Genomic DNA, 20,786 nt, shown 5'->3' on the forward strand with positions numbered 1-20,786 from the left:
CTACATTCCTCTCTCAGGCTATACAAGTGAGACACAAACCTGACTCCTAACTCCTCCAAGCAAAACAAAACACACTCTATTCCAACAGAGACAGCCGCTCCGGTCCTTCCCGCCCCGCCCCGCGCCCTCTAGAAGTACCCGTCATCGCTATTTGGTGTGTGCTTCTCGAGAACTTTTCTTACCGTTACCCAAATTTTTTACTTGGAAAAACATGTGGTTAGATTTTTGAGTGTAAGGCTCACATACACGAAAACAGGCTTTGCACACTGTCGTGACCTTTCTTCCAGAGGCAAGATGCAGAGACACACCCCAGCTGGTGTCCCGTGGCTCACAGAGGCCGTGTCCTTTGTCTGAGGGTACCTCCCAGACTTTCCGTAATCACTGACCTCCGCACAACCCCGAGCTCGTTCCAGCTCTTTGCCGTGACAATACTGCTCTAAGAACAGCCTCCCAGAATCCTCTTTGTGTGCAAGTACTTCACCAAGCATGCCGCAAAGTGGGGCCGGGAGGGATACACGTGTTATATGTGGAGGTTGCTGTCTGGTCCCTGCACAGGCACCACCATCCACAGGGGCCGGGAGTCCACACTCAGCAGCAGCTTGCCACGCTGGAGAGCATTCTCTGCTTAACTTCTGCAAATCCGATAGGCGAACACGTGCTTCATTTCTACTTTCCTCTCACTTCCATGATTACTAGTGAGATCCACGATATCTCAGTGTATTTTCTTGGACTCTCCCTATTCATGTCTTCTGTCCGTTTCTCTGTTAGCTTGTTGGACCTTTAGGGTTTGCGATGCCTTGTGCATGCCTGCGACCTTCCCTGAGATGCTGCCATCCGTGTGTGGATTCCCTCCCTGTCCGTTTTGTTCTGCAGAATGTGCTGAATGGTGACATCCCCCCTCGTCCTGGAGGGTCTGCGGAGGCCCTAGTGGACTGTCCATGCTTTTTCAGGGGGGACTGTGGGCCCGAAGTCCAGGCCCCCGCCCCCTGAGGCGGCATTGTCAGAGGGGAAACGGGGAGGGTGGACAGGACCCTGAGGCCCAGCAGAGAGGGAGCCACCCCAGTGGTGTGAGATTATGTCTCTGGGAACTGGGAAGCTCAGGCCCGGTTGCCGGCTTCCCCTGGGGGGACGGAGGGCTAAGGTGATAGGGTGTGCTCTCCACAGCAGGAGGGAGGGGATCTGATTTTCCTTCCCTCCTGACCAGGAGCCAGAGGCTGCACAGTGAGTTGGGTTTGGAGATTTGGCTCCTGGAGCGACGGAGCCTGCCACGGTGCTGGGAAGCAGCGTAGCGAACGTGGACCAGTTCTCTTGCCATCCAGCATCTGGATCACATGCTGTGATTACCAATAAGGCTGAATTTAAATCTATGATCTTATCTTTCATTTTCTATTTATATCAATACACTGTTCCTTTTCCCTCTATTGGTATTCTTTTTTTTTTTTTTTTAAGATTTTATTTATTTATTTGACAGAGAGAGAGATAGCCAGTGACAGAGGGAACACAAGCAGGGGAAGTGGGAGAGGAAGAAGCAGGCTTCCCAGCGGAGCAGGGAGCCTGATGCGTGGCTCAATCTCAGGACCCTGGGTTCACGCCCTGAGCTGAAGGCAGACGCTTAACGACTGAGCTACCCAGGCACCCCTCTATTGGTATTCTTATTTTAAATTAATTATTTTAATATTGCATAATTTTTCCATTATTGGCTTATTACACTTGTTTTCTTGGTGGCTGGTCTGATGTGTACGGTACACACTGTGATATCACAGCTAACCTTCACGTAATGTTTGCGAGAACCTCAGGATGTCAGCTCCCATCCTTGTGATGGGGTGCTCTCACACTGCAGTCCTACAGATGCTATGAGCACCGTGATACTTCGCCATTATTTTTCCTTTGGTTCTCTCAAAAGGATATTTAAATGAGGAAAAAATCTTTTATATTTACCCAAATAGTTACTATTTCTAGCTCGATTCACCTCTTTATGTAGATCTGTGTTTCCATTTGAATGCTCCCAGCTCTTGTCTTTCACTTTGGTTTTGAGAGAGGTTCTCACTGCACATAGATTTCTAGATTGCTGCTCTCCCCAGCACCTTACAGAGGTCTTACCATCTTTTGGGCTGCATGGTCTCTGATAAATATGTGGCTGTTTTTGTCCCTCCGTGAGGAATGAGTTTTGTTTCTCTGTCCTCATTTTAGAGGTCTTCTCTTCATCTGATAATGATGTATTATTATATGGTTTTCTTTATATTCCTCCTAAGGTTTGCTAAGCTTCTTGGATTGCGGATTTATTGTTTTCAAGAAATATGGAAACATTTTGCCCATTATTTCTTCAACTGTTGTTTTTTTCTCCACTCTCCCCGAAGGCAGCCATGTCATTTATGCCAGAATGCTGGATACGGTCCCACAGCTCAGTGAGTTCCTTTTTTTTTTTTTGGATCTTTATTTATTTGATCTTTATTTGTTATCTAGAAATTCCATTTGGAAATTTTTTTTTGTAAGCTTTATTGAAGTGAAGTTCTATGAGTTTTATAAGCATATGTTGTCATGAAACAGCTGCCATAATCAGGACATAGAACAATTCCATCACCCAAAAGCACTCCTTTGTGTCCCTATGTAGCCAACCCTGGCTTCCCACCCCCAGCTGTAGCGGCAGATCTCCTGCGCCCATGATTGGGATTTTCTGTGACGTCACAGCATTGGAATCATGAAGTAGCTGAGTGCGGGCTTCTGTCAGTCGGTGGTGGATCTGAGATTCGCTCCTGTTTTTACCTGTAGCGCGTCCTTCCTGTCTGGTGCCGAGTATTCCGTTGTAAGAACGCACCACACCGGACCGATCCGTTCCCCAGCTGAGGACGGTGGTGGTTTGAATTATAAATAGCACCACCATAAACATTTCCATAAAGGTTTTATTGCGAACATCAGTTTTCATTGCTCTTGGACAAATACTCGAGTGGGACGGCTAGTAATCATTTCACTTGTGACAAGCGGCCAAGCTGAGTCCAACACCGCTGCGTCACCTTCCGGGAGACTTACAATCACTGCAGCATCTTGGCTTTTCCAGTTGGCAACCATTCTGTGAGGTATGTAGTGTTATTTTGTTGTGAAGGTAATTTGCTTTTCTCTGAAATCTAGTGTTAAACATTTTTACATGCTTACGTTCCATCAGTATGTGTTCCTTTGTGAAATACCTTTTGCCCACTTTTAGTTGGGTTTGTGGTTTCCTCACTGAGTTCTGAGATTTCTTTATAGTGTGGATCCATTCCTTTACCAGGAATGTGTTTTGCAAATATTTTCTCCTAGTTTCTGGCTTGTTTTCATTTACTTAACAGTATCTTTTGAAGAGAAGATGTGAACTTGGATGAAAAGATCTTGAGGGCATAACTTTGGTGCACCCTAACTTATGAAGGCTTTCTTTCATGGGTCACGTTTTTGGTGTTGTTTCTAATAAACCTGCGGATCCCAAAGTCACATGAATTTCCTATGCTTTCTTGAGAAGATTTTCTAGTATTAGGTTTTACATTTAGGTCTGTGATCTATTTTTAATCTTTGCATAAGGTGGAAGTTGTTTTGTGTACATGGAAATTCAACTTTCTAGCACCATACCCTCAATCCTGTTTTGAAAATCACTGGACAGGTATGTGTGGGTCTATCCCTGACCCGACTTTGTTCTCTTCTGGGTGCTCTGCTGCACTGGTCCGACTTAGTGCCTTGGCTGCTGTGGCTTCATTGTAAGCTTTGAAATCAGGAAGCAGGCTTCCTTCAACATTTCTCTGCATTTTCAAAATTTTGGCTCTTTTGCATTCTTAGCCTCTCCATGTAAAATTCTGAATAACCATGGCATTTTATACAAAAATTCCTGCTGGGATTTTTACTGGGATTACACTGAGTTTGTAGAGCAGTTTGGAGAGAATTAACAATGTCAAATGTTCTGATCCATAAACACGGTGTAGCTTCCTATTGAGCTCTTACTCAAATTCTTTCAACAGTGTTTTATAATTTTAAGTATATGGAGTGTGCGTAAATTTTGTTAGACTGGTATCTAAGTATTTTATGGCTTTGGTGCCATTATAAATAGTACTTTTATCTCAATTTCTATTTGTTCATCGCTACAGCATTTACAAATACAAAGATCCTTCGTACTGTGTGGATAACAGAAACACCATGAAACGTTTCTGCTGGGTTGTGGTCCTTGTGAAGTCAAATCCCAGGGGAAGACGGGAACTACTTTAATGATCTAAACAAGGAGCCGGCACACTTTTTCTGCAAACGTAACTCAAATTTTAAGTATTTTTAGGTTTTTCAGGCCATACGGTCTTTACAGCAACTGTTCGCCTGCTACAAAACATGGATAATACAAACATGAATGAACACCGCTGGACAAGTTTGCCTGCTGCCTCCTGACCCACGCGGAGTTTGCTGTTACGCTGGACTCTCCGAGCTATAAATGCTGGTCCATCCAGATACTGGAAGGTAACTGAGCCGTAAAGAGGGTTTGGTCAGCACACAGGTTGGCACCTCAGATCAAAGAGAGACTAACAATCCCAGGAGGGACGAATGATTTAAAAACCCATCAACGCCGTGTTAGAATTCCAGCTTGTCCATTACAATCACAGGCTCCTGGGGACCTGGGCCCCACGGCTTCGGTACACCCACGCCTGCCAGCCCTTCGAATACCTCATGAGTCACTTATCTGTATACACAACACCAGCACCGATAGCCCCGCACAAGGGCCAGTAAAGACCTCACACTAACCTGTCGAGGGGGAAACAACTGAAAAGAAGCTCACGGATCGGAAGAATTAACATAGTTAAAATGTCCATGCTACCCAGAGCAATCTACACTTTCAATGCCATCCCGATCAAAATACTGATGACATTTTTCAAAGAACTGGAACAAATAGTCCTTAAATTTGTGTGGAACCAGAAAAGGCCCTGAATCTCCAAGGAACTGCTGAAAAGGAAAAACAAAGCTGGGGGCATCACAATGCCGGATTTCGAGCTGTACTACAAAGCTGTGATCACAAAGACAGCATGGTACTAGCACAAAAACAGACACAGACCAATGGAACAGAATAGAGAACCCAGAAATGGACCCTCGGCTCTTTGGGCAACTAATCTTTGATAAAGCAGGAAAAAACATCCAGTGGAAAAAAGACAGTCTCTTCAATAAATGGTGCTGGGAAAATTGGACAGCTACATGCAAAAGAATGAAACTTGACCACTCTCTCACACCATACACAAAGATAAACTCCAAATGGATGAAAGACCTCGATGTGAGACAGGAATCCATCAAAATCCTAGAGGAGAACATAGGCAGCAACCTCTACGACATCGGCCAAAGCAACCTTTTTCATGACACATCTCCAAAGGCAAGAGAAACAAAAGATAAAATGAACTTGTGGGACTTCATCAAGATAAAAAGCTTCTGCACAGCCAAGAAAACAGTCAAAAAAACTAAGAGGCAGCCCACGGAATGGGAGAATATATTTGCAAATGACACTACAGATAAAAGACTGGTATCCAAGATCTACAAAGAACTTCTCAAACTCAATACGTGAGAAACAAATAAACAAATCATAAAATGGGCAGAAGATATGAACAGACACTTTTCCAATAAAGACATACAAATGGCTAACAGACACATGAAAAAATGTTCAAAATCATTAGCCATCAGGGAAATGCAAATCAAAACCACACTGAGATACCACCTTACACCAGTTAAAATGGCAAAAATTGACAAGGCAAGAAACAATTGTTGGAGAGGATGTGGAGAAAGGGGATCCCTCCTACACTGTTGGTGGGAATGCAAGTTGGTACAGCCACTCTGGAAAACAGTGTGGAGGTCCCTTAAAAAGTTAAAAATTGAGCTACCCTATGACCCAGGAATTGCACTACTGGTTACTTACCCCAAAGATACAGACGTAGTGAAGAGAAGGGCCATATGCACCCCAGTGTTCATAGCAGCATTGTCCACAATAGCTAAATCGTGGAAGGAGCCGAGATGCCCTTCAACAGATGAATGGATAAAGAAGATGCGGTCCATATATACAATGGAATATTACTCAGCCATCAAAAAGAACGATTTCTCAACATTTGCTGCAAAATGGATGGCACTGGAGGAGATAATGCTAAGTGAAATAAGTCAAGCAGAGAAAGACAATTATCATATGGTTTCTCTCATCTATGGAACATAAGAACTAGAATGTTCAGTAGGAGAAGAAAGAGATAAAGAAAGGGGGGGTAATCAGAAGGGGGAATGAAGCATGAGAGACTATGGACTCTGGGAAACAAACTGAGGGCTTCAGATGGGAGGGGGGTGGGGGAATGTGATAGGCTGGTGATAGGTAGTAAGGAGGGCACATATTGCATGGTGCACTGGGTGTTATATGCAAGTAATGAATCATCTAACTTTACATCAGAAACCAGGGATGTACTGTATGGTGACTAACATAATAAAATAAAAAATGATTATTATTAAAAAAATTCATAAAAAAAAAAAAGAAAAGAAGTGAGGTGTGTGTGGTGTGTGTGTCTGTGTGTCCTAGACCGGCACAGCGTCAAACTTCTCCCCATGCGGGAGGTGGCTGCGTTCCCATGGACAGGACCCAAGTCTCCAGAACAAAGCTGTGGGCTTAGCCTTATAGGAGGAGCCTGTTCCACCAAGTGGAGAGGACAAAAAGCTGTCTGTTTATACGGAGGCATTGTCATGTCATTGCCATGTGATTCCACATGCATTTGTTGAGTGCCTACTACAGGCCAGGACTTGTGGCAGACTGAGAGCAAAGCAGGACAGAAACAGGCTCTGCCCAACCCAGGGCTTCAGTTCTCGGGATGAACCCTGTGGAGACGGGTGGATAATATTAGCCTCTACAGGGGAGCATGCCCCCGGGGACACCTGGCTATGTCTGGAGGTATTTTTGGTTGTCACGACGAGGGATGAGGGTGCTCCTGGCACCCAGGGGGAGGGGGCCAAGGATGCCGCACCCTACACTGCCCTAGTCAGCCAGGCGCAGAGAAAAATCTGTCCTAAGGGCCAGCAGTGCTGAGGGGGAGAAACTGCCTAATGTCACAGACCTATCCTGCAGTCATCGTGGGACTGAAATCTAGACAGGTAATTATCACCCTTCGAGCTTTTGCACTCAACACAGTTCAATTCAAATAAAACATATTATGTTCCAAATCTATGTGTTACAGTCTCTATGAGGCCTGGATGCACCTAAACCAGGGGTTCGGGAAACACTTGAAGCAAGGAGGAGGAAAGAAGGTCTTTACTCCTGCAGAACAGAATCCCACCTTTTCCCAGGATAAAGCGCTCCGGGGAAGGACATTTCCTTCTTTTCGTTCTTCTGAGCTGCCTCCTGGGCTCTGTGCTGGGGATCTGGGATCCATGGTCAGGACCCCCAAGGCCAGGACTATGTGCCCAGTGCCTGAGCACGGCTAACGTAGCTGCCCGTGAGCTGTGGGGGTCATCCAGTTTCCCACGTGCCCGTTGCTGCTCAGCCCTTCACTGGCGCCACCCCTGCATCTCACCCTCCCTGGTCCTGCGGGTCTCAGCCTGGACCCCACCTCCAAGGAGCAGCATGACTGAGGAACCCCAGTCCCCGTGCTAGGCCTTCACTGGCCTCTGCACATGCGGCTCACCCACTGAACTCACCACCCTGTACCGCCATCCCACCTTGTATAACCCGTCCCGGCGGTGGGCTGGACAGGAAGGCTGCCGGGGAGGGCCACTGCGTGGAGCTCAAACCACGTGGGTGAGGCAGCCTAACTCTGAGGCAGGAGACACAGGGACCCCTGCACCACTGCCTCCAGGCCACACGCCTGAAGCGGGTCCCAGAGCTGCTCTGCTCAGCACACATCCTCCAGGTGGGTACCCTGCACACGCACACAACACACACACACGTACAGACACGTGCACATACCACACACGTGCATGTTCGTGTCTCATCACGGATGACAAACACGCTTAACTGATATCTAAAATATCTTTGCGCATGTAAAGTTGAATCATCCTTGACTTAAAAACTGCTTTCAAGGCTTTCACACTTATCCTCAAGACAGAAATGTTGAGAAAAGGGATTCAAAGTCCCTGAAGGGCAGCACTCTGGCTGAATCCAGAGCCAGGCTGAGCTCAGCCTCACAGGACTGTCCTTCCCAGGGAATCTGGTTCTTTCTGACCAGTTTGCATTCCGACCTGGGGAGGGGAGTAAGGCCAACTCTCCCTCTGTCTTACCTTCTGCCCTCCAGCCGGAGTGCACACAGCTTGCACAGAAGATAAAACGGTGCGTTTCCCATATTGGGGCTCTGCTTGCGCAGCTGATGGGACTGGGCTGCTACAGGTGAGGTGCCTGGGTAGCAGAGTCAAGAAGACCTGAAGGTCGATTAGGCAATGTTTACATTTTATTTTTCTGTGGATAGATGGTACCATTCCGCAAGGAAGTGATGCAGTTGCACGTTATGTTAGTGACAGGAACTACATCTGTCTCTGCTTGTGCTTTGGGTTCGTTTTGCAGTAGATGAACCAGCGGCCGCGCCTCTTCACCCGGTAACAGTCCTTGCAGCGCTCCTTGATGACGCCCTTGGTCTTGAACCCCAGGGCAAGCTGTAGGCTGGGCAGCTGCAGGCCGGGCAGCAGGAGGCCGGGCAGTCCCGCGGGCCCCCACGCCCTGGGCTTCGCACCAGCGGCACCTGCAGCGCGATGGGGTCGGGACAGGAGAGTGGAGAGCGCGCGGGGCATCGCCGGGGGAGGGCTCCGACGGAGCAGAGGGCTCAGGGCTGACGCCAGCATCTTCGTCACAAGCACGGATGCCATGCCGGGGCCCAATCTACACGGGACAGAAAAGCAATCCTTAGAGCCTCTGCGCACGACGAAGAGCTTTGCCACCAGGCTCACCCCCACCCTCTAACCCCAACCTCGCGAACCCGACCCCTCCGCCCGCACTCAGGCCCCCGCTCCACCCTCACCCCCGACCCCGCGAGTCCCGGCCCCTCCGTCCGCACTCTGCACCCCTGCCCTCCCCCCCCCCCCCCCCCCCGCTGTCTCCGAGAGCCTGGGAGGCAGCAGGAAGCGCGGGCCCCGGACATGTGCCCGCCGGCAGAGGACAGCACGTAGGTAGCACTTCTCGGCGGCGGGGTCCGCGGCGCGGAGGCCGTGCAGCCGTGGCGTACCCAGGGACCCCCGAGCCCCCCCACTAGCCGCCTCCCCGGCCCCCGGCCCCTCGCGACCCTCGAGACCCCTGACCTAAAAAGCCGACAGCGACGGCCGGCAGCGCGCCTCCCACGCGGCTGCGCAATGGGGCGGGGACGCCGCCGCCCGGAGAGTCCGCCAGAAAGAAAGATGGCGGCAGGATCACGTGGCCATCCCCAAGGTGCCGGGCGCAGAGGCGGAGTCACCAGAGAGCCGGTGACCTCAGCCTGGGTCGCCCTCCCACCTCCGGGTGCCTATGGTTTTGGAGAATGCCAAAATGGGAACGGAAATAGATATTTAGAATGCAAAAGAAATCACAACCAACTAGATATTTTTAGAAAACTGACGAATACCGAAGTCAAAATAAAATCTAGAAGAACCCACTTTTTGTATTAAGTGGACATCCTGGGAGAAATGAGGCAAGGCTCCAGGAAGCAGTGGAGATAGGCAGTCGCCTAACTTGTTGCAGTTAAATATCTTTTTCCCCCTTCAACCTTTTATTATGAGAGATTCCAACAAAAGTTGAAAGACTACGGCGAGGCCGCATCTACCCACCACCAGAGCCCACAATGAATTCAGTACACCTGCCGTTCCGTGTATGCGTCGCGAACCCACCCATCTGCTGTCCGTGCACGAATGCGGCCCGCAGACGGCGGTCCGCCTGCATGCCCCGCCACGACACCATCGACTTGGCAGCTCATTCTTACACCTGCCCAGGCGTGCTCCGGGATTGCCTGGGGGTACCCGTCTGTGGGCATCCTTCCGTTCCGAGAGGTTCTTAGTGCGTCTAGTCTCTCATCACCTCCACCTCCCGGAGTCCAGGCTGTGGGTTCACTCAGCTCCTTGGGGAGGGCACCCCAGCTCTGAGCTCTGAGTCTACTCCCCATACCCACTGCCCTTGTCCATCTGGGCGCTGGCCCCATGTGACTGGCCCTCCTGACCGGTCTATTAACGGGCAGGCAGTTCGGGGAGGGAAGCGCCAGGACCGCGAGCCGGAGTCTGCCCAGGTGTGCTCTAAAGCAGCGGGGCTTCTGGGCTCATCTGCGTGGGGGATGACATTGATTGTGCTTTACTGGTTGCTTCATTGGAGCGCTGCTGCAGAAACCCCAAATCATGCTGTCCCCGCGGACTCACAGAAATGCTCACTGCACAGCGTGAATGGACTTACAATTCACTCTAGGCAAGGACCCTTCACTAATAAAAACATTCGCTATGTAACCGCCTATGATTATCAATTACCATCGAATGTGAAGAGTGCACCTTCATATTCCATCCTCCCCTGTCCTACCCCAGGTAGGAATCACCCAACAGCTGCTAAGTGCTAAAGTTGAGCGTAAAATTTCCCGCCTTTTTCTGACCGAGCCCCGGCCCAACCGCTACACCTGCTGGGCGGCACCAGCCCGAGCGCAGCGCGCGTGCGCGACTCCCCAAAGCGCTCTAAGTCCGGGCCGCGAGGGCCCTGGAAGCCGTGCGCATGCGTCAGCGTGTCGGTGCGCCGGGTCAGGGGTCAGCCCACAAGATGGCGGCCGCGGTGACCTTCTGCCGGCTGCTGGGCCGGAGCGGCAAGGCGGCGCTGAGCCTGCCCCGGGGCGCCAGGTGTTTGGCGGTGCGGACGTCGCCAACCGGGGAGAAGATTACGCACACTGGGCAGGTAACCGCCGCGGCTGGGAGGCCGCTCTCCATCTCTGCTCCCCGTGCCTCCGCTGCCTACGGCCGGGGGACGCGCTGGCCGGTGGGCTGGGTTCCCGGGGAAGCGGCGGCTCTGCCCCGGGTCTCGCAGGGCGAGTCCTGTGCCGGCAGCGGTTCAGGTTAGGGTCGAGGTGTGTCGGGTCTCACGCTCTGACGGGCGGAGCAGTGAGGGTGCACCGGTACGGGCTTCCGCCCGCTCCAGAGCGAGCCTGCCGCCAGTGCCAGATAGTACGTCCTAACATCTCAAGGGGCTGTCGTGGTTAAAACGCCAAGACGGTGTCAGTTGTTAGCAATTCTGATGGTTTAGCGAGCACCTGAGTCTGCAGTCGGAAGTCGGGAGGTGACTGAGGGACCCTGGTATCACACCGTCGCCCTGTGATCTTTGATCTGCTATAGGCCCGCTGGGAAAGGAAATCAGGGGTGTCCCATCCCCTGCTCGGATTTGTCTCTGCTCTTTCCAACTCCACCTTGCTACCTTCCCATTCACATTATTGCCCCTTCTCACCTTAGGCATCTTGCCGAAATACGCCCCTGGTTACACAGCCATCCTTAGACCCTCCTAAGTTTGCTCACAAATGGCTAAAATGTGCAGAAAAAACACTTTCCTGTAATGTTTACTATTGATACTAAGTGACTTCTTTCAGAATTAGGCTGTAAAAATCAAACATGGTCTCTTTTTTTCCCCAGGTTTATGATGATAAAGACTATAGGAAAATTCGGTTTGTGGGTCGTCAGAAAGAGGTAAGCAAGAGATCTAGTAAAAGAGAGGTAGGCTTTCATAAAACCTTTATAGAACCCACAAGAAGTAAGTTAGTATATAGACTTAAATTCTCAAATCGTGAGCCCCCGAGAAGCTCTGGAATTCTGCATTTCTTTGAAATGTCTACGTGTCTGCATTTGTTTTGTTTTGTTTTCCTCTGAAATATGTAAGATGACATATTGTAAGTGTAGTCTAGGTTTATGTATAAATGGGAGTGGTCTTTTCTGTGCCTTATACTCCTGAGACCCTCAGATTAAAGGAAGTCACATCAACTTATAAAAATTACTCTTTCAGGCACCTTTTGGGGTATTCTTGCCATATTTCCTGCCAAACAGACAAGGCAGTGTTCTTACAGGGACTGACAGTCCCAAGCTGAAGCTGGGACAAGGACTGTCCTGCCCCTGAGTGGGTGTGAGAGGTCCCACACCGTGACTGCAGGAGAGAGGATGCTAATAGTGGTGTCTTCCACCTACAGGAGCCTGTGCTCTTCCTAATTCCTCTCTCACCCGTGTTGCCACATCCCCAGTCTTCATGCACAGTGGTTCGGGTGGTCTTCCATTTCTGAGTCCTTTTGTCCTCCATAGTCCCCTTGATCCTCTCCTTCCCTCAGTCAGCCTTCTTGTTACTCCTCAGCTGTCTGTAAGTTGTGTTTCCCCTCCCCTCTGATCTTGGTTGCATAGTCCATTCTTAAATTCTCATTTTCTACTTGGCGTTTCTGCTTTGTGGGTGTTGGGAGTAGGGGCAGGGTGGTGGAGACAGAGTTCAGTGCCTCCAGGGGCGGGGGAGCAGGTGGGTCCTGAAGCCTTGGGGTCGCACCTGCGGCCTGGCCCCCAGCTCCCTAGCTCAGCAAGTCTGATGCTTTGGCAAGTGCCTGAGTCTGTCCCAAGCTCCTCTCTGCTAGAGACTCTTGTGTGGCTTCTGGTTTCTGATTTCCTTAGCGGGGGGCAAGGGGAACAACTTAAAACCAAAACCAACCAAACAAAATCAGAATTAGCGAAGCCAGGAATGTGTGAACAGAGGCAGCAGAGCTGAAGGTGTCTGCTCACCCAGGTCCGGAACCCCTGTTCTGGCTCTGGGTCTCTGTGGCCTCTTCCTGTTTGACATCGTGAGTGTCCTGGGGGCACATCTTCAAGTTGTAAAAGTGTAAGGCATGTCTGTAAATGAGGAGCCCTGCTCTGGCTTTCATTCTTATGACAAAAATTTGGCATTTAGTAGTATTTTAAAACTGTGTGGGCTTCCCAGAGACATTGTTTTAGAAGACTTTTACGTGTACTGAAAACTTGGGCATGGAGCGCAGAGGTCCCCCGTTGCCCAGCTCTTGCTGCGCAGCCCGTTACTAACATCTTGCATTAGGGTGCTATGTTTGTTACGATTGATTACTTTGAACACTTGCTGGATGTTGATGTTATGAACTCAAGTCCGCAGTTTTTGTTAGGGTTCACTCCTTACGGTGTACGTTCTCTGGGTTATGACAAGCGCGTGTCATGTGTCCACTGTTACGGTATCACACAGAGTAGTTTCCCTGCCCCGAAAATGTCTTGTGCTCCACCTGTTCATCCCTTCCTGCCCCCGACCTCTGACAACCATGGATTCTTGTTGTCTGTCTAGTTTTGGTTAGTTGTATTTTAAGAAATCCACTGAATCTGAGCTTGATCTGAAGAACAAGGAGAGCGGGAAGCTGGATAGCCTAGCTGGCCTTTGCAGAGAAAAATGGAAAATACCTGTGTGTGGCTCTTAGCCACTCCTCACCAGAGGTCCCTGATACAGTTTGCCACGTGTCTGCAGAGGAATCCGTGTGGGCCTGTGATGGGGTCTTCCTAAGAGGGAACACTTATGTGCTGAAGAACAGGCCACCCAGCTCCCACCCCTCAAGGAGGGGATGGAAACCAGGCCTGCCATGGTCCTGGGCCGCCTCCTCGAGGCGGAGGGCCGGAACTGAGCAGATACCCGTCTGCAGGTTATAGAAGTAGTTTCATTGACTTTGTGGTCACATACATCAAATGAAAGGCACATGTTTCCTGTCCTCTAGTGGAAGAGCTTGTGTGGACAATGGACCACAGTGCAGAATGGCAGTGATGGTGACAACAGTAGCACTGCCGCCTGGGTGTACTCGTCTGCTTTCGAGCGTGGCTGCAGGTCACTCTGTCTGACCGCGTCCGGACCTGTGCAGCCCCCAAGCACTGCCTGCCTCAGTCACTGACCTCACAGGGCTGAGGGTGCCGGTCTGGGCAGACAAGCCTCTAGAGAACACCTGCCCCCCGGGAGGCCGTCAGCGAGTGTGTGCCTTATTCTGCTGCTGCCAGGTCACGGTGACGGGGCAGGCATCATTTGTAGGTTAAAGATGCACAGTTAGGCAGAGAGCCCAGAACACCGGGAGGTGGAGGGCCATTGAGTACAGCTCCCCGCCGCCCTCCACTTTCTGCAGTGATGATGGGGTGGCTCTGCCCACGTAGACGTGCCCTCACCAGCTGTGCGAGTGGGCACCCGTCCGAGGGAGGGTGCTCTGGGCATTTCCTGCCCTCCTTCGACCCTGTCAGTTGGCAGGCAAGTCTGGCTGTGACTCCGACTCACCTGCTGGGCCCCGTTGTTCTTCGGTAGCAACTTTGAGGCACCACCCACCACTGACCTGAGGGGCGGTCTCCAAGGTGTTGGCGTCCACCTGACCTGCCGTGTTTGTTGCAGTAACGTGAAGCTTGTCCACCTCAGAAGAGTCTGGGGGTGTTGTGGATGGAAAGCGTGAACTGCGAGTGCTGGGGAGAGGAGCTTACGGACCGGGTCCGTGCAGAGTGGCTTCAGGCCCCACCCAGCAGTGAACAGTGTCCTTCCAGGGCTTGCTAGCCATTAGCTCGTTCGGCCTTGCTTCTCCTGGGACGTGGCAGAGCGGACCGCTTGCCTGGCGAAGTGACTTCTCCACCGAGGTGGCCCACACCCCCGTGCAGAAACTTTGGAAAACTTCTTGGGTGTTAGCCAGGATCAGGAGCAGAGTGAGACCCTGAGCGTCGCTCATCCCCTGCGGACTGGTATTGGACACCGGCACCTCCGCATGCTGCCATCCAAACCGCAGGGACGCGAGGTGCACACACACGCATGCCCGGAAGGTTTGAGAAGGCCGAACGAGCCAGCGGGATGCAGTGCTACGTGGGGATTAGGAGCGGCAGGAAGTGGCCACCACCCCGGACTCACGGAGAGGAGGGTCCCTGCGCTTCAGGTGGAGGCAGGGGCAGCATGTGCTAGTGTGGGCTTCGTGCCGGGGGCTGCCTTACCGCCCCGCGCAGAGATGGCGCCTGCTGACCGGAAGTGGACCTCGGGCGGCCACTCCCTCCAGGCGGGGTTCCCTCCTCTGTGCCCCACCCCCTTAGTGACCCGCACAGTAGAATTGCCCACGGACCTTCTTTTCAAGAACCCCCTCGCTGCTGGTCTGTGTAGGCTTTGACAAAGACGGTGCCTGCGTCTGTCTGGCTATCTTCTGGAAGAAGCAAGTGTGTGCCTTTGAAGGCGTATCTGGGGACTGGGGGGTTGTGTTCGCGGTGGCACGCTCCTCTGCAGCATTTCCTGGGCACATTGTCTTCCACGTTTCCCTTCCCAGGTCCATCCTGTCTACCTTGAGAGTGGGGTGAAGCCATGTGAGCTTTAAAATAAATCTTTGGGTGACTAGGAGCCATAGGCCTTTGGCTTTCCTGGGGGGGTGGACTGTCAGAAGTCTGTTTACCCCTCGGATCCAGAGGGGAGTCCTTGAAACTGGGCTCCTGAAGCCCAGGGTTCAGACACTGGTGGCCCGGGCGCTGAGCCTCGAGGTCTGTGCTTTCCTGTCTCCCTCTGGCGGCTCCACGTGTCCATGCCTGTCCTCCCTCTGCACCGGCCGGGTCGCCCAGAGCTCCTGTGAACACTCCTGAACAAAGAGCCTCGTGGTATTTTTGAGCATTTTCTCCAAATTTGTGTTAAAAATTAATTTGGATGAAAACCTCAGTTTTTATTGTGATTTAAAAATTATATACATGTGTGTATACACGTATGTTCAGTTTAACATAAGTGTTGGTATTAGTATTAAAGATACCCGAGAGTCTAAATAATTGGTTTGGGCTTTTACTTTATTTTAAATCTGTAAATTTCCATGAACAGGGTTAGCGCCCTATAGAATGTTGGCTACTCGACTAGGTTATTTTTCCTTTTTGTTGATTTTAATACTGTCTTGTATAGTCCCGTATTTTATGTTGTGCTTGAAACGGATTTGATCTCAGTTTGACGTAAGGGAGTTAACTTTCCATAGGAACTGTCACTCCCAAAATACGAGTTAGAAAAAATAACAGCTTAGTGACAAATGAATTTAAACCTAAGTATTTTTATGCCCAAATGAATTGGCCATCAAGAGATAAATAAAAAGGTAGTTTCCTATTTGTTACATTAGTGACGTGTAAAGGACAGTCGTATAGCCATTGGACACTTTAGGGCGTGTGACCCCGTCTGCCTGGAGCCCACCGTGCTGGCAGCCGAAGCAAGAACGTGGGGCGCCGTGACATGTCTCTGCGTTCCTGCCCTCGGAAGGTCTGGTGGTTCTCCCCCAGGCCTTGCCTCAGTGAGGGCGGCGGGACGGAGCCCTGAGTAGTCACCTGGAGTCAGCTGCTGCGTGCGTGCTGGCTCTGGGGCTCTTCGTATGCCTGCGGGTGAACCGAATCCCGGGAACGAGATGTTCATCACGGAAGGTTAGGGTCACCCTGGAGCTGAGTGACGGGGGCAGTCCTGTGTCAGTCTCAGGCGTCAGCTGCCCTTCCCGTGGGAGATGGTGGTCTGTCTGACTGCCGTGATGGGGCCTGGGGGTTTGTTAGTGTGGCCTTCCTGACACATTTGTCACTTAGGTAGACGCTGTACTGGTTACACCACGAGGCTTCATTTGTGTGACGCGTGGCTCTGTCTGCAGTAGAGGTGAGTGGACATCCCTCCCTCCGTAGCCTGCTGTAAGGTGCCGGTGTAAGGGGAGCGGCAAGGCCATCCGTAGCGACCACTGTGCTTACAGGAGCTTGTAGGACTGCGCGGCCTCCCTGCCTGGCTGCACTGCGCGTGGGGCGTGTCGGCTCTAATGTAGCCGTACTTCCCAGTAACTCCTGTGTTTGTGGAAACAAAACTTCACAAAATCAGAGTCTGTGACTATAAACCTTTGTAAAAATCATTAAACTTTTCCAGAATGTCCACATTCTGGTTCTGGGGCGTCCTCTGTGTTGGTGGCAGGCGAGGCCATCTGTTAGTGTGGAAGAGTGAGGGCTGGGCCACGCTGGATCGCGTGTCCTCTGGATGGAAACTGCTGGCTTTAGGAAAACTGCTAACTGAGGTTATTCCAGGTTTTATTCAAATTCAGAGGTCCCAGCCCCCCTTTACTTGTAAAGATTGAGCCATGCCTGGTCCTTGTTTCCTTGTCTTCACTGTGGTGGGACCTCTCCCTGTAGGTGGGGCTCTGGGCGCGTGGGGCAGGAATCCCACGGGGCCCAGGCGGCCAGAACCGACCTGCACGGCAGTCCTCACCCTCACGTACATGGAATACTGAGGTTGGGACTCCCCGGGCGGGTGCAGAGTAGCCCGGGCGGTGCTTACTCCTCTCTCTGTAGCCTCCGCTTCCTATCTCGTCTGCACGCGGCGTTGCTCCCCGTTGTGGCTACAGGGGTGTCTGCCAGGAAGTGTGATATTCCTCCTCTGACGTTATCCTGTGCTGCAGCAGAGGACCCTCCAGCTTCCAGAAGCAGGTGACTTCCCAGATATGGTTTTGCCATTGTTTTCCACCCTGGGTGGGCTGAGGATGATGCTAGGTCTAGAGGTGCCATCAAGCGAGCTGCTCCTTGGGAGCCTGAGTGTGGGACACAAAGCTCTGCTGATGGCCGAGAGCGTGGTCAGGATGACCGATGGCTGTGGATGGCTTCGGGAAGCACACGCATTTGGAGTAGGGAAATCCCTCTGGATGTCCTTCCTGGATTTGCATGGCTCTCCAGGGTAGGAAGCTGCAGCCCGTGGCATGGGCTGGCTCACCATGGTGGCACACAGGAGTCGGCTCCGTAACTGGGCTGTGGGGCACGTTAGGGACCTTTCCCTCCACACACACACACACACACACACATGCACACACGGGTGCTTTACTTTCCCAGCTTTCCCAGCCTCAGGAGCTTTGTCTCCTTGGCGTTCATTAGGGACGGCTCTGAGTGCCTAGCTCACGGCCGGTCAGATACAAGCGAGGCTGGGCTCCTGGCCTGGGTCCCCTTTGCCACAGTAGCTTGTTGTAAGACACGTTATTTGCCCAGCCAGGATGTTTGAATTGCTGTTTCACAAAATAGAGTCCACGAAGTGGAGGGAATAGTGTTGGGTCCCCTCGTTGTCCTATGAGCCCAGTCCTGTCCGACGGTTACCAACCAAGAGACTTGCCGAGGTGGCCACGCTGATTTCTGCTCTGACCACCCACACCCTGCCCCCCTCCAGCGCCAGCCTGAAGCGGGTCGCTGACATGGTTCCGCGGACTCGAGTTCCCCGGTGCACACGGATCTGCAGGAGGTACAGACTGACGACAGCCTCGGTACCGCACTGAAGGTCACAGCGATCCTTCAGTGAAATGTCTAGTGGGTGGTGCATATTCTCCATCGCGTCACAGTAAAAGGTTGTTTTTGACTGAGAATACAAATAGGCTCCATTCACTGCAGTCGCTGATGTGTCTAAGTTTCTTTTAACTTTTAGGTGTCACCTCCTCCCTGCGCACACACAGGCTCTCCCTTTACCTCCTTGGATCTCAGCTGTCCAAGCACCCGGGTCGTTTTCTCCTGTGGAGTCGCCCACGGCTGGGACTTGTGCTGTGGCCCTTCGTGGGGTTTGGTGCCTTCGGTCTGGGGGTGTGGAACCACGGTTGGCTGTAGCAGCTCCGTCAGCCAGGCTCGTCAGGCCAGACTCGGGTTCTTTGTGGCAAGGTTACTGCGTGGGGGCCGAGGGCACGTCGTGGTGTGGGGTTCCGGGGCGGCGGCCGCGCGCCTCCAGACGGGGTTGAGGGTGCCGCTGTCTTCCCAGCAGCCCGAGCACTTGCGTGACGACAGTCGGGTCGGCCTCAGCCTCAAGGAAGTACAAGGGACAGCGGTGGTCTCCGTTGCTTTACCAGTTTTTAAAATGAGGTTATTTAGGAAATTTGTTGTGTTTCGGTCCCTACAGTTGCAACCCTGTCGTCCCTCCAGTGTCCCCTGTTGTCCCGTAGTGTCCTCTGCTAGGTGTTTCCCCAGACTGGCTGCCCTTTGGACGTGGCTGTTGGCATCTGCTAGACCTTCCTTGCCCTGCAACCGCAGAGGGGCTTCTAGTGCTTCTGTGTGTGGTGCTGGCAGGGACAGTCAGCCCTGGGTGCCCATCTCCGTGTCACTCCTCCTCACGTCTCCCAGCGGGCAGGGTGAGGCGTGGGGCCGGGAGCAGAGGCTGTGGTAAAGCCAGCGGTGTGGTGCGAGCGGTCTGGTCCCCGCATCAGGCACAGACCAGGGAGGAGTGCTTGCAGTCTGGCTCCTGCGCCATTTCTGTAAGTTTGAAGTTGTATCCAAATGGAAAGTTACACATGCATGAGTACGTGTGTATTAGTGTGTAACTTGAAGATCTGCAGCGATAATAGATGAGAACCTACGAGAACGTTCGGAATGTGCCTGTGCCGGCAGGACCTGAGCGTGTGGGGGGCATTGTCTACATAAACTTAAATTCCGTGAAATTTTCCAGCTTATGTACTTGGCCACATGAGTTTTTCTTTTCATCTTGTTCCAGGTGAATGAAAACTTTGCCATTGATTTGATAGCTGAGCAGCCCGTGAGTGAAGTTGGAAGTCGTGTGATCGCGTGTGACGGCGGCGGGGGGGCTCTTGGCCACCCAAAAGTGTACATAAACCTGGTACCGTGTCACCTGTCCTTGCTGCCCTAGTCTAAGCCGTCTCGGTTCTGCGCGGCTTTTGCGGTGCTGACTGACCTTTCCTACAGACCACGCGGTAGGGACCACGTGAAGGGCACCCTTTCTACTGGGACGTGCCATGCGGTGCTGTGGGACATACTTAGTGTTACCACCACGGACCGTCCACTTTCCTTCCACACATGCAGACTTGTCTTCCTGGAACCTCATTTTGGCGTCTGTGTACCCACAGAGCCTTGGAGAAGGGAGGACCTGGGACATTAGAGCAGAGGGGCGAGCTGGGGCTGAGGCTTAGGCCTGCGGCGGGGTGGATGCAGGGGAGGGAAGTCAGCAGCACCCCAGCGCCCATCTGCTAGTGGCCTGAGCGTGCGTGGACTGGACCCCGGCCTGGGGGGTGGCGGGCCTCTGTGCAGCGCCCCACCTGCTCCAGTCTGTTGAATTCTGACTCAGGGTGAAACCTCGGCCCTCCTGGGCCGGGAGAGTAGACGGGCACCGAGCTAAGTCCAGAAGACTTGTCCTCGTGGCGGTCCTTTGAGATGACCCCGTGTTCTGGGGCTGGAGCTAGGGTTCAGGCCACTGCCCGCGGCTGCTGGCACATTGGGGTGGAGCCAGAGTCAGACCCTGGCCCCCAGGGCTGTGACGGTTCTCAGTTCTGTTGCGACCTCAGAGGTTTTACGCTGTGTCGAGTTGAGATTGTATTTCGAGTTCTGTGCACACGTCTGACGTGTTTAGACGGAAGCAGAATATGGAAATGTGAGATCGTTCTTCTCGACTCTTTTCAGGACAAGGAAACAAAGACGGGGACATGCGGCTACTGTGGACTGCAGTTCCGACAGCACCATCACTAGCGCCTGCTGTGCATCACAGTCCCGGGGCCGTGCGCACAGCACAGTGCAAGTGTACAACAGAGCCTCTTGCTGGTGCCGAATAAACGGTGTTGTGATCAAGGATGGTGAGCCACGTGATTGTTTCTTTCAGAGAACCGACGGTGGAAAATGAAGGTTCACTCAGCGTCCGAGATCAGACAAAATTGGGCGCGTTCAGGGTGGTATGGCCGTAGACTGAAGGTTCACTTAGGAGCGCAGACCAAAGTGGGATCCTCCTCCAGGCGCATGCCAGCTGCGCTGCAGCACGTCCTTTACTCCGTGCGACCGCACTGGGTGGCTCAGGGAAGGGAGGGGGCGAGGGCTGCCCTGAATCTGCAGACAAAACATGGATTCATCAAGCTTAGGGCTCCCCCAGGGGCTGGTGCTGGGCTCAG

General features: G+C 52.2%; 2 protein-coding genes across 4 annotated transcripts; one reads left to right on the top strand and one right to left on the bottom strand.

The window, feature by feature from the left end:
- Window positions 1-8,371: 8,371 nt before the first annotated feature.
- On the bottom strand, window positions 8,372-9,324 carry MRPL36 (mitochondrial ribosomal protein L36). Its single transcript, XM_057312153.1, has 2 exons — window positions 9,235-9,324; window positions 8,372-8,818 (listed from the first exon to the last, which is right to left on the bottom strand). The coding sequence occupies exon 2, from the start codon at window positions 8,803-8,805 to the stop codon at window positions 8,467-8,469; it is 339 nt and encodes a 112-aa protein (XP_057168136.1). The 5' UTR covers window positions 8,806-8,818; window positions 9,235-9,324; the 3' UTR covers window positions 8,372-8,466.
- A 1,339-nt stretch (window positions 9,325-10,663) lies between these two features.
- Window positions 10,664-20,473, top strand: NDUFS6 (NADH:ubiquinone oxidoreductase subunit S6). Of its 3 annotated transcripts, none has more exons than XR_006410359.3 (4): window positions 10,664-10,831; window positions 11,557-11,610; window positions 19,388-19,604; window positions 20,308-20,473. XR_006410359.3 is itself a non-coding variant. In XM_026506652.4 (4 exons), the coding sequence occupies exons 1-4, from the start codon at window positions 10,700-10,702 to the stop codon at window positions 20,371-20,373; spliced, it is 375 nt and encodes a 124-aa protein (XP_026362437.1). In that variant the 5' UTR covers window positions 10,666-10,699; the 3' UTR covers window positions 20,374-20,473. The 3 variants fall into 3 exon arrangements, 2 of the variants coding, with proteins under 2 accessions (XP_026362437.1, XP_026362438.1); XM_026506652.4 differs by having other exon boundaries at window positions 10,666-10,831; window positions 19,388-19,510; XM_026506653.4 differs by lacking the exon at window positions 11,557-11,610 and having other exon boundaries at window positions 10,666-10,831; window positions 19,388-19,510.
- The last annotated feature ends 313 nt before the right edge of the window (window positions 20,474-20,786 follow it).

Source organism: Ursus arctos, unplaced genomic scaffold (genome assembly GCF_023065955.2).
Source record: "Ursus arctos isolate Adak ecotype North America unplaced genomic scaffold, UrsArc2.0 scaffold_15, whole genome shotgun sequence".
NCBI classification, from domain to species: Eukaryota; Metazoa; Chordata; class Mammalia; order Carnivora; family Ursidae; genus Ursus; species Ursus arctos.

Excerpts from the sequence above, each read along its gene's own strand:
- MRPL36 (XM_057312153.1), bottom strand. The coding sequence starts at position 8,805 with ATGGCATCCGTGCTTGTGACGAAGATGCTGGCGTCAGCCCTGAGCCCT.
- NDUFS6 (XM_026506652.4), top strand. The coding sequence starts at position 10,700 with ATGGCGGCCGCGGTGACCTTCTGCCGGCTGCTGGGCCGGAGCGGCAAG. Across the intron at positions 11,611-19,387 it reads TTGTGGGTCGTCAGAAAGAG|GTGAATGAAAACTTTGCCAT; the intron begins GTAAGCAAGAGA and ends ATCTTGTTCCAG. Across the intron at positions 19,511-20,307 it reads CAAAAGTGTACATAAACCTG|GACAAGGAAACAAAGACGGG; the intron begins GTACCGTGTCAC and ends GACTCTTTTCAG.